Here is a 14,011-nt window from a genome sequence, read left to right on the forward strand (position 1 = left end):
CAATTTTAAAAACAGTTCATTGTTCTAGGTTTGTGATCCTCTTCCCTAACATGGGACACTTAACATTTTGATTTTTGTTTCATGTATGCAGTTAGATGAAGTGGAGAAAGTACGTTTTTGAAAACAAATGTCAATAAAATTAACAGTTTAGTTTGTAGATAGAATGTATCCATAAGAAAACAGCAAAGCTAAGATTAGCGTGAAGCCAGAGCAAATTTGCCTTAAAAAATAGAGTAAAATTATAATAAGCAAAAAGACACAACGTGTGTAAAGTATAAATAAAAGCACTTTACAGTTAAAAATTCAGCAAGCAGCTGTTTTGGGGGCGATCAAGTGCCCTTCATCAGTGCACAAAAAGAAGAATGAATTGTTCACCAATGCAAAACCAAACGACAAATGAACGACAAATGAAAGAAAGCAAAGTAAATAGACAAGGAACCGAATTACGTAATAGTTTTCGGTATATAAATTAAGTAATAGTTTTCAGTTCCTTGTATACTTACTTTGCTTCCTTTCATTTTTCGTTTGGTTTGCATTGGTGAACCATTAATTCTTCATTTTATGATCTGATGATGGGGCTTGCATTTTATAGCCTCGAAACAGCTGTTTGTTGAGTTTTTAACTCTTTTTTAAATGCTTTTATTTGTACTTTATACACGTTGTGTCTTTTTACTTATTCCATAGTACAAAGTCTTTCGACTGCTTTTTTACAATTTTTAAAAATATAATGTCTTACTTTTTTACATTTACGAAGTACAATTACTAAACAAAATGTTAAAGATACTGAGAAATTCACCATTTATAGGAAATAAAACGCCTGATAAATGAGTATAATGTTACTTACTATAAAATATGAATAGGATTTCAACATCTTCAAAACGGCTTTTCAAAATAACTTCATAATAATATCTTTTGATTTGTCATGCTTTACAGTTTTGTAAACTTATATTGAAAAATTTAATAACACACTGATTTAATATCACTGGGAGTTGAGCTCAGCACTGGACTATTTAGTTTTCTCTTTAACTGAAATATACTAAAGCGTTTGAAGCGGCTCAAAGTTGACCGGCGGTCTGGCTCAAAGGTACCCTGAATGACTGCAATACAGTCTTGTAGACTTTTACAGATTTCAGAAGGTATACTTACTCTTGAATATATTGAGTATATTCCCAACCTCCTTTATTCTTTTAAATGTAGTGTTTCCAAGTTCCAAAGTCAGGGGCGGTTTCAGTCCGCCCCTGAGTTAAAGTGAAGATGAAAATGATACTATGTTATATGTGTGTTTGGTTCTGTAAGGACATTTTCAAATGATCAGTGGTGTGAGCAGTAGAAACGTGTCAAAAATGCCACAATTATGCAAGTCATGACTGTGCTGATAATCGAAAATATACATATTATTTTCTTGAAGTGCATATAGTTCATACACGTAATAAGAATTTGTTTTTTAATGTTATTTTTCTTGTATCCTGCAATAGGAGGCATCCCGTAAAAACAAATTCCTTCCGAATTTTTTTAAAAATTAAAATTTATAGCTTGTTTATAATTTAAGCTCCTTAAACTGATATACTTCCAGTTACAAAATAATGAATTTTGTTTTTATTTTCTTACTCATGTCAGTTGAAAGTGATAAAAACAAAAGACAGTTCCAATTCGGTGCTTTTACCCTATTTATCATTTTTTAAAGTGAAAATAATTGGTTTTTGAAATGCAAACAGTTGTTTTCAAGTGTTATTTTTGTGGTACACAATCCCGCATAAACAAATCTTTTCCCGATTTTTGAAAAAAAAAAAGAGAAATTAATTGGTAAAACTAATGGTTTAATCTTGATCATGAATTTCCTTTTACGCTCAATATTATTACATTTTTCTGAATCATGCTAGCTGTAAGTGAAAAGAAACAAAAGTTATACTGGCTGGGTTTACATATTCGACACTGATGTAATAAAATAACTTAAAACTTCGAAAACTTTTGTAATAATTCAAGTAGCAATGATTGATTAGCTGATAACATAAAATATATAAGTATCAGTTTTATTATCAAGTCTTAAATATTCTGAGAAATTAAACACAAATTTATGTACCGTAAAAGCTATATCCCTCAATTAAAGTAAAAACTTTATTTAAAATTGACACACTTCACAAATAATTTAACTTACAATTACTTTTTTTTCATTATTGTGATGTTGGAAGACAGAAATGAAGTGAAAAGATTACTACAAGTGGCACAAATATTGTTTATCGAAACACGAATGAACTGTTAGAAATGTTCAGCTTTTTTATGGCATATTTTTTCAACGAAAAAAAGAAAATATTAGAAGACAAAATTTGAGAAAATAGACATTGAATTAAAATTAAAATTTGAAAAGAGTAAAAAGATCTTTTCACACACACACGCACACACACACACACACACACAAAATCCTTGCAGCTGAGGAATATTGAATGTCTGGAAAAAGAAACTGTCATTGTGTGGATAGGAAAATAAGTCATCAAGATATAAAAAAAAAGCCAACAGTTTAAAACGTTTCAAGTAAATTCAACCATAATTAGACCGAAGATTCACTCTTTTTTTTAATTTTTGGAAATGAAGTATTTTAAGTAAAATATAAAAAATTACATAAGAAATACTAACAGCTGCGTAATTTTCCTTCGTAATTAATCATGAGAGAAAATTTAATTGACTGCAGAGAAAAGTCAACAACAGTTAAAGGAATTAGAAACCTAATTATTCAAATTATATCTTGAATATAATATTAAATCACTGCTAAATATAGGTAAATTGTCATATATCATCATAGCATTGCTATGTCTTACGACAGAAATGAGTCTTAAAATTTCACATTGCATTATACATTCATTTAACCGCATTAATATTCAAGCAAATTTGCATCAAATAAGAATGATCACTGCAAATGAAAATACGAAGATAACGCAATTAATTTCAGATGTTATCCTTTCAAGAAATGAGATATACATACCTACTTACACGTTAAATAGGCTAAAGATATACTAATCATCTTAAAGAAAATGAGGAATTGGAATTTCATGATGGTGAAAATGTAAACAATCAACTAAAGACGAGGATTAAATATGGCACTGCGTATACAAGGCAGAACAGGGTGGAATTGAAGATAAGCTTAAAGAAAGATAAAAACACAAAGAGGAATATGACGCATGGCTATCTCTGATAACAATTTAAAATGGCATTTTAGTTGTTGAAATTGCCTTTTTCTATTGTTTTAATTTTTCAAACAGAGCAATTCTCTTTAATGAGAGGAAGTTTGCGAAAGATGGTAAACTTTCAACTCACATCCATCTACATTTAATAGGATAGTAAATGTACGTAGGATGGTTATCTCTTAAAAAAAACAGCGACCTAACTTCTTCTCGATTTAATTTCAATAGAAAAGAGACCGAGCTAAAAGTCAACCAAATTTGTTAACTACCATGCAACAGGATTTCCAAGTGTACTTGTAGAAGTACTATGTGGAAAAAATCAGCATTTAGATACATTATCAGGGTTGCCAACCTTGGAGGAACAATGGGGTCGTTTTCAAAATTTTAAAAGTATTTTTTTCTGAAAGAGCATGCTTAAAAACATAGGATCTGACCATTTTTTAAAAAAATTATTCAAGTTTAATAATTTTAAGAAATTACTTAAATCGTTGCGCTTTCATTGTTTACACTTCTGTCGTGTGACATCACAAATGATGAAATGCCATTCAATGTTGCCATTCACAGAACAAAATATTTAATTCGCATCTTTACTCACGTGTATTGGCAACGATATGGTTGATAACAAGCATAGAGCGCAATTTTAATTCGCTGCTTGATTATCATAACGTGGAAACGTGGTAGAAAGATGCGCCAAATTGTATCATTTGTGACGTCATAAAGACCACGCCTTGTTTGAAAAATCGGACATTTTAAAAAATTAATTTAAAAAAAAACTGTTAGGAAAATGAAAGTATTTTCTGGGTCCATGTAATTTTTTTTGCTCATTCTATCCATTTGAATAACTAAAAGTAGTACTTTTGACTAAAGGAAACCACCCCATTTGAGAAGCATATGTGTTGATTTTGAGGAGCAATTTGAAATTTTGCGGAGTAACTCGGTATTTTGTGTAAAAAATCAATAAAAAAAAACTAAAACCACATAACTAAAATTGTTTTAGAGTCTTAATAATCATTTTAGGCACTAGTATAAAAATAATTATTTTTAAATTAATAAACCAGCTTTAAACACTATTTCAATCTTTGAGTATAACCATCTTTAATTTCCCATATTTACATGTTTGACATGATAATAACAAAATAGAAGCTCGAAAACGTTTGGCCAGGAAATGTGGAGCAAAATAACTTCTTTGCGGAGGCGTGGAGTTTCGCCAAACTCTGCAAAATGCGGAGCAGTTGGCAAGTTGGAATTATGTCTGAGTATAATTTAAGGGTTTTTGCAACAAAAGAGAGTCAGCTCCATTTTTGAAAAGTTTGATAGCAGTTCAAATTACCTTCTTTACGAATTCCCTCCAAAGCCTGGAGCAAAAAGGAGTTTGTCCCAGCTCAAAGCCATACAAAAGATGTAGAAGAAAAAGATAATTTATCAAATTTAATCAATTTCATGAATTATCAAGGTTTTCTCGCAAAATTCTTAATAGGCTTTCGTGCCAAAAAAAAAACCCAAAAGGGACATTAAAGTTACACATTCAAATTTCAAAACTTCTTTTCAATTTCTCAAAAATAATAAAAATGATGCTTACTTCTTTTTGCTGCAACTCTTCATTTTCTCATTCTTCTTAAAACAAATGCATACCTGTTAACCTCTTTTCCCAAAAATGTAAACGGTTTACAGAAGATAACAGAAGAAGTAGGTAACAATGAGAAAAATTTTATGTGGCATTGTTTTTTAATGTTGAAGTAAACTACTTGTTAGACTATTAAAATTGATTTTAAAGAAAACTATTTATATATTTACTTTATTAACCTTATTATCAAAGACAATAATAATAATAATAATAATAGAAAAAAACGAGTTTTGATTATTGTACAATATTGTTCAGTTAATACGGGGAAAAAATATAAGCCTGTATGGCACTTTAAATTTGATTGGTGTGGAGCACACTACGTCTCGGAGACACTCACCCTCACTGTGACGTCATCACTTCACAACGAAAACGAATCGTCTTGGCTTCTGAAACCACTGGAAATAGGACAGAAGTTGAAGGAAACGAAGCTGGAAATATGAAAATTTGTTCTGAATTGCGAGGGAAAATGCTTAAGATTTAACCTTTCGAGCTGAAGGTAGGGTTAAAATGCAGAAAGCTTCCAAAAAATGTGGAAGGGCTCGGCAGGTCTACAAATAGCATTACATCTTAGCAGATATAGATTATTTCCGAATAAATACGTATAATATCCTTACTTTTGTACAGTAATCACTCGGTAGTTTTAATGTGGGTGATGATCAAAAACGATAAACTGTGAAAAAGTAAACTTTCACTTAGAAATATAGCAACATATTGAGGTTTTCACAATTATTTCAACAAATTTATTATGATTGCAGTCATGAGTGTCAGTCATGAGTGTCAGGATTTTGGAAAACTTCTTCATAAGTAGTAAAAGGAGAGTTAACACGAGTGAAATAACAGGCCAGGATTTCAGTGAAAAATCTTAAACTTACTAATCGAATAAGTAGAGGTATCTTTTTCCGAAGTATTTAAAAATGTTAGGGAAGTTGAAAAATGCAAAATTTGACTCAGTAGAATAACCTTGCAGAAATTTGAGTGAAAAAATTAATGAAAAACATCGTTAGCCGAATGTAACAGATTTTCGAAAACACCAAAGAATTTCTGAACTAGAGCAGATTTAAGGCGTGAGTCCAAAGGAATGAGATTGGGGATTTGTATGGAAAAATAAGAACTGAAAAACTATTTCTAGTTTATCTGGTAGATATAGCAGCTTTATACTCATGCTCCCCCCTAATCTACTGAATAAGCTAGAAATTTTTTTTTTCTTCACATTTTATTATGGTATATGAATGCAACTGTCCTATTCCTACTGTATTTTCCTTATGTACGATTTTGTTGCTCGCTTACCATTATGTATTTCGAGCAAACTTCTAATTTTTGAAAGTTTTAGATAATGATTCGGAGTTACTTTCTTCCACTCCTGTTTTTTTTTTTTTCTAGTTTATCAGTTATTGCTGGCTTTTTTTATTTTTCATGACCTCCTTCTTTTGGAAAAACCAGAGTATTTCATCAACATAAATAGATATTTAAGACTACTATTAACCTCAATTAGGTAAATGACGCCAGAGAAACTACAACGAAATTTTAATTAGAACTCTAAAACATTCCAAGATAAAGACAAAAGTCATTTTTAATGAGATGTGCACAAAGAAATGCTTTAAAAATTATTTTAACATTTAGGCAAGATTTTATCTGCATAACATCAAAAACTTATGAAAACTAATGTGAGCTTTAAAGTTTTTCAAAGTAATCTGCTTGAAGTAACATTCACTGAATGTTATTTCAATTTTGAGCTATTAAAAATCACGTGATTTAAACGAAAATAAGATAATTTTACAATTGAGACGCATCAATTACACTTGCGTAACATTTACATGGAATATGTTCTGCATCTATTCGTATTTTCCTGGATCTGAAATAGCTTTTATCTCTGACCATTTCTTCTTTTCGTTTCCAGGTCTGCTTCTTCTTTTCTCCTACACTTAATTTTTTTCAACATCAAATTTTTAACGCAATTTTGTATCAAAAGAGTCAAATAGACTACTAAAAAGCTTAAGAAAAAACTGCTACCCACGTGGAAATGATGCTCAGTTAATGAAAAATTGTATAGGAAGTATAGATAGTTATATGGAGAATAGTATATTAGTATTATTATCATATCAAGTATTTATTTTCCCTTTGGCTAAAAGTTTTGACAAGCTTTGTTAAACCATCCACTAGTTGCAGTCACTTTTCACAGTAATAAACTCATTTCATAATACTAGCTTAATTTTTTAGTCTTCTACGATGTTGTAACACCATTAGGATTTTTTTTTATATTGAGCTAGACAACTCAACGTATTTTAAACTCTTTTCTTTTTAATAACATAATCGTAGTTTTACACCTTTATTGTGAGGATAAATTTAACAAAGAGAAAGTTGAAGGCTTTTGGAAATTCAGAGTTAGCTTAAAAGAATATCCCGGTTTTAAAATTTCATGTATCATAAACTATTCCACTTACCACTCTAAAATGATACATAAAAATAAAGATCAACTGTCCAAGTTTTTTTGAGCGTGCGTAACTATTTAACGTGCACGTTCCGCACTAGCACAGCCAGAAGTTTCTTCTGGAAGGGGTTTTTTGGTCACAACAGTCCTTACATGCGTATTAACTACTGTATTAGTATTGGTAGCAATGTTAAAACCAAGAACCCTGGGGGGGGGTACCCCCTCCCCCTTTCGCTGCGCCACTGACGTTCCGCAACGCTGGATTGACCGTGCAGATGATGATGATTTTCCCTTTATGCGTTAGTCAGCCACATCCCCAAACCATGTGATTTTTTTAAAATGGGGTTTCGTTATAGACGGTGTTTACACTGTGAAAACATTTCAAAGACGTTCCTGGAAAATAATGGGCAGCTGATGTGCCCAATCTGCAAGTGACATATTTTGCAAAAAACCGAAATGCTTTCCGCTAAAATTCAGTTACCTTCCTGAAATTATCTTGGAATTTTTCTGAAGAATTCAGTAATCTCCCCGGTTAAAGCCAGTCGTGTCTGCGGATCCTTCGGAGGTATCTACTGACTTGAATTAAGTCTGTAAGACATTCACTCATAAAAATATGTATCAAATCAGATCTTATAGCGTGGAGATAATCCGCGAATGAATAATAATAGCACTGAAGTGATAAAACTGTAGTTCAGCGATAAGCATCTGAAGAACTGAAATATTTAAAGGTAGAATTTAGCGCTCACCCGACAATAAAAAAAATTAATAAATAAGTAAATAAATAAATAAAACACTCTCCGCAAACCTCCAAGTGTCAAAGCCAATTTTAAGTTTACTTTCTTTTCCATGAACCGCTCATATTGACTGGTTACAGTTTCTGTTAGTTGACAGTGTCGAAAAGAGGGGCACGAGAACAAATACTTCTTGCGTCAAAAAAAAAAAAAAAAAGAAAAAAAGCTCGCAATATGGTCCTTAGATTGCTACCTATTTGAACATTTTTCATTATTACACTACTCGTGTAGTTCCCTGGTATACAGTATTTTTTTTTTTTTTAATTTCTGACAATTTTGTCTTTGGATAATTTTATGATATAGACATTTCAAGATTCTTTTCTTTGCATATAAAAGTTTAGTAATGCATTACATATCTGGCTTTGAGATTATATTGCTTATTATATGCATGAATTCTTACGGTACCGTTTAGTTGTATTTTTTTAGGTAAGTAATACCAAAATCATTGGAAATATAATTTTGAGGTTACATTAACTATATTTTCCCGCTTACACCAAACGAAAAGTTTTTCATCAGTTAAGGTTAACGCTGATGTCAGTTCTGAAGCTGATTTTCAGACGCTCAAGCAATTTGGGGTTACACAAATTATACTTCAACCTTTACTTTTCAAGAGAACTTCTTCATCAGTTAAGTATAACGCTCATGTCTCTTTTGACGATGATTTTCAGACGCTCAAGCAAGATTCGGTAAGAACTGAATATTAGCTCCTGGGGTCTAATAATAATAATAATAATAATAATAAGATATATATATATCTATTATTAATAGAAGAGGAAACGAAAGACGTTTGTTGGCAGTGTACCTGTACATCCCTCTGCGAGTTGCAAGCGCAGGGAACGTGATGTCACAGAGAAGGGGCACGTCCATTGATAGTCTAAGATCCCACTAAACTTGACCTACCCTCATCGAGTTCCCAAAAAGTTCTAAATAAAATGTGAAAGCATGAATTTCTACCTTTTTCACGTGAATTAATCAGGGTTGCCAGGGTTTGAAAGGTGGCTAAAAACGAGTAATTTACTCTGATCGAGTTTCCGAAAATCGTTATCATAAATGAAGAGTAAAAGATGGTTAATAAAACGCTAAACTGAGGTTGCCTTCTTTTTTTTGGCTCCCTAACCAGGGTTGCCAGGGGATAAAAGGTTTTCAATGAGGGAGATAATTTTTCCCCTCATCGAGTTTCCGAATTTTGTTGTCATAAATGAAGAGTATAAGCTGCAAATAAAATGCTAAAGTAAGGTTTCCTACCTTTTTCCGGTACCTAAGCAGGGTTGCCAGAGGCTAAAAAGTGCCCAAAAATGAGTAATTGAAACTTCGAACAACGGCAACCCTATGATTGGAGCACTTTTGCTTAGGCAACCCTATACCATCGGTTTTGTAATATTTTTACGTACATTTTTTTATATAACTTTCGTGGAAACTCGATGAGGGTAAATTACTCATTTTTGGGCACCTTTTAGCCCATGGCAACCCTGGTTAAGGACCAGAAAAAGGTAGGCAACCTTTCTTTAACGTTTTCTTTACAGCTTTTACTCTTCATTTAAGACAACAATTTTTGGAAACTCGATGAGGGTAAATTACTCATTTTTGAGCACCTTTTAGCCCCTGGCAATTCTGATTAGTTCACACGCAACAGGTAGGCAACCTTACTTTAACGTTTTCTTTATACCTTTTATTCTTCATTTAGGGCAACAATTTCCGAAAACTCGATGAAGGGTAAATAATCTCCATTTTTGAAAACCTTTTATCCCCTGACAACGCTGATTAGGGAGCCGAAAAAGATAGGCAATCTTAGTTTAGCGTTTTATTTCCATCTTTTACTCTTCATTTCTGATAACGATTTTCGGAAATTTGATGAGGGCAAATTACTCATTTTTAGACACCTTTCAACCCCTGAATACCCTGATCAGTTTACGTGAAAGAGGATGAAACTTTTACTTTCACGTTTTATTTAGAACTTTTACTCTTCATCTATGGTAAAAATTTTAGGGAACTCGATGAGGGTAGGTCAAGTCTAGTGGGATCTCGTACTATGAGTTTGAGAGCATTTTAATATGAAAATCCGTTTGCCAATGTTGTGTATAAAAACGCAATAGCGTAGATATTCTGAAAAACGTATTTTTCTACTGCACTCTTTTGTCTCTAAGTAAATTCCAGTACTTACTCACAATAAAAATAGTCATCGACTATAGCTGAAACCACATAATACGTAGATCTTCTTTTATTTTGAGCCATAGATTCACGTATCTTCCATCACGACACTCGCCTGTTGAGACAGCGCACTTCTAATAAGAAAGATAGATTTGCACTAGTTTTTATTTGGAAATAGTATCCTTTTCTAGACTTCTACTGTTTTCTTTCTTTGCCTTATAATGATCAATGGGTTGCGGAACGTTCGACGCTTTCGCTAGAAAATTAAATTCATTTCTTGTGATAAAACAAAACATTACGGATATTTTAAGATTATTTTTTGTCTATAGAATTTCTTGACACTTCTGACCTACGCAGAAAGTTCACTTTACGAGATAAAAAAAAATGAACAACATAAGTTTGGAAGGAAGGAAGAGTGCAAGAACTAATAAATCTTTTCTTAGAAAAAAATACCTCTAAAAATAAAATAAAAAATTCTGTGGGATATAAAACGAGAAGGTTTGCATCGTTTTTTTTCTTTTTTTTGTTACAAAGGTATCAATGTCTTTTAGTCTCCAAAAAAAGCACACCTTGATTTATGTTGTACATTCACCCTTCATTAATGATATGTGTTTTTGTAAGGTAAGTGGTGAGATGGGGTGTTTGAAACCCCAACTTTTTATTTCATGGCGCAGACTGCGCCTCTAGAATTTTGAAGGGTTGTTTTTACGAGACCTTTTTTTTTGTTTATTTTTTCATTTTTTGGGATGTTCTCGTTTTTTTTTTTTTTTTTTTTTGGGCTTTGTAGTTTTTTGGAGGCGGGGGTTACCATCGCTCTTGGAGATGATGGGCACTTCTACGTACACATGCATAAAAACTCTACAAAACGTTTGAATGTAAAAGTTCAACTCATCTAGGGTGTAAGACACCCCTATTCATCATTTGAGAATCAGTGCATTAAGTTTGTTAAGACCATCACCGACGTGAAGAAATTATTCTTTTATATTCAAATAAATGCAGAGTCAACATTCCTTCCAATTTTCACCGTAAAAATGCGCATTGCTAAATGTATTTTCAACTGCGTACTGTACTGTAGAAACGAATGCATGTGTCAGAGCTTAATTGAGTATTGACTCCGCAAGAGGATACAATCTTCTGTCGTTATTGTTGCTGTTACTTACACCACTCGGGAAACTGAACAGAATATAATAATCGATATAGAGAAAACTTCTACTGCAACACGAACCCTACAAGGGTAGAAGTCCGACTTAGCTCAAACCACGGTATATAGAATCATCATCTTTTCAACGTTTCATTCATCCGGTTTAGGGGGCGAGCAACTAGTGATCCCCAGAGGCATTGTTCCGTAATGGGAACTTAGAGGGACTGGCCACAGCATTCGTCTCTGTCCCTATATGATAAAATTTCCTACTTAAGTGGTGCGGGGGTGTACGTAATCCCATCATTATATTTCTTGAGCATTTGTTAAAAATTAGCAAATTAATGTAGGATTATTTCTAATATTATTTGTATTATTTATTTTTGAATTAGTACACATTCATATAAAGGTTAAAGCTATATACGTAAACGTGACAAAACGTCTGAATGCAGAAGTGCGATTCTTCACAGGTATAAGACATCCCAGCTCACCAGTTAAGGGTTAATTCACATAATTTTAACAAAAACTAAACCGTCATTTAAAGTAAGGAAAAAGTAGAGTGAAATCAAAACCCTGAAACACACAAGTGAACTAACTTAAGGTAAACCAAAAAGCAAATTGGTAAAATCTGTTATTAGTTCCTTATTTTTCTATCACAGCACATATACATGCTTTAGGGAGAAAATATGTCATACAAAACAATCCTTGCTTTATTTATGCTCCTTAAGTAGCAGTTTAAAGGTTAAACTTCTAAGGAAGAGCCTTTAATGTATCTAGATGTGTGAACTACGCATATAAATCAAGTTTAGTTCTCACCATAATTTATTCCCTTTTCAAATTTCCAGTCACTTTTAAATGGACGGATTATGTTACTCTTTCGAGAAGTAAACGTATTTAGAAAAGTATATCTTTTTTTTAATCTTTGACTTATTAAAAGGCTTCTTCATTTACGTTTAGTCATTTTAACTGACCTTTAAAGACATATATCAAAGAATGCCGGCCATTAGTTTTTTTTATTGCTCACGGTTTGTTTGAACAAGATGAAACGCTGAACTCTCAAGGTTACAATTCCCCATCATTTCGACAATAATATCCTCTAATGTCTCATAATATGACAGGTTTATCCTTTCGTGGTTTTGATTTTATCTTTTTTCTGTCTACTATTTAAGACGATAAACAAAAAAAAAAGTATATTTTTTGCGTTTTATCCTGCTTTGCTGTTGTTTGTCGTTTCTCGAAATTACTTTCAGTTTGCATATTCATAGAAAATAAGCATGCTGGAAAAACACTTATTTGTTGCTTAAATTACCGGAATTGTTCTCATAATGCTTTGTAGAATACATTGACTTTAATGAGAAATAGGGAAATCTTTTCTTGAATATTAATTTCCGATTTAAAAAAAAAAAAAAATGAATATTTGCCGGAAAATGTTTGAGAAAAGGAAAAAAACGATTCATGTTACTAATTATGTAAAAAAAATTAGAAATAAGTTTACTAAGGGAGGACTCAAGGAATAAGTTTCACATAACCGTTCATTATTCCCCTAACTTCTAAAAATTGTTATATTTGTCATTGAGCTTTCTTTGAATCAGTGAACATTGCACAGGGTGGCGCATAAACACCTGATAAACTCTGCGCCGTTACATTCCTTGTTTGGAAGACAGAAAATCTCTGAGGAACCATTTATTTATACAAATGCCAGCCATTGGCACTTAAGTTACTCGCCTTCTGTCTTCCCAACATTTTCGGACAATATAATTCAAATCTTTAAGTGCAATGCACCTGTCCAAATATGAACTGGTTATATAAGTCCAGAATGGCATAGGCTGAACATCGGCGAGTCTTTTCAGTCAAATTTAAAATAAGTGGGCAATTAAGCAATCGTGTCCGTTTAAAAGCCAAAAAATGGCCACCAAGAACTTTGTGGAATTTCCAGAACATTCGACCGATTATTTCGAAGTCATTCCCAGGCCCCCTTATCTAATGCTGAAGTATCCAATTTGAATTTATTCTCAAATTCCGTTTTGGGGGATGATAATTTTTGCGGACTGAAAAGTCAACAGAACATTTGAGGCACTGAGGAGCAAAGGGATGTAAGTGGACATTTTCAAGTTTTGAGTAAAACGCGTTTAAAGATAACATCCTAGGTAGGCTTACATTGATTTTTTTCTTCTAAATTATGCTCTACAGCAGCACCTGCCAAGGCTACATGTACTATATCTTGCACCAAGACAGAGGAGAGGTTCTCCTACTATTTGTACTAGTCATCTCCAAATTTTTAATTTTGCCACTTACATTCCTTTGCTTCTCACTGCCTCATTTGGTCTCTGCAAAACAGCGGTATACCTTTCTTAGAAAAGTTCAGTTCTTTCATTACCCTCAGCTCCACAGTGGGAATGAACCCATGCAACACCAATGCTATTCAAGAAAAATGCAAGACGTGCAAGACGTTCCATCCAGTGTATGAGAAAAATAACCTTTATAATTGAAATATGAACATTTGTATTTGTATATAACTTTACATTCGAAAACGTTCAAATAATCCATTGCTGATACAGAGGCATAACGTTGCGAGGCTCATTTAATTTTTTCCCCTTTAAACCGGATATGACACCATGCATGCGGATTTTTATGTTCTCCAAGCGAGGGACCTAGCGCTGCTTAGTTGTCTGGTGTTGATACACCCCGTAAATTATAGGAAAACAT

General features: G+C 32.6%; 1 protein-coding gene across 1 annotated transcript in view; it reads right to left on the reverse strand.

Moving 5' to 3' along the window:
* The window catches only part of LOC129231697 (uncharacterized), a 32,592-nt gene extending 18,831 nt beyond the window's left edge, over positions 1–13,761 (reverse strand). The window contains 1 exon segment of the mRNA XM_054866061.1: positions 13,683–13,761. Within this exon segment, the coding sequence (XP_054722036.1) occupies positions 13,683–13,761 (79 nt within the window).
* Between the last annotated feature and the right edge of the window lie 250 nt (positions 13,762–14,011).

The sequence above is a fragment of the Uloborus diversus genome, chromosome 10 (assembly GCF_026930045.1).
Source record: "Uloborus diversus isolate 005 chromosome 10, Udiv.v.3.1, whole genome shotgun sequence".
Taxonomy (NCBI): Eukaryota; Metazoa; Arthropoda; class Arachnida; order Araneae; family Uloboridae; genus Uloborus; species Uloborus diversus.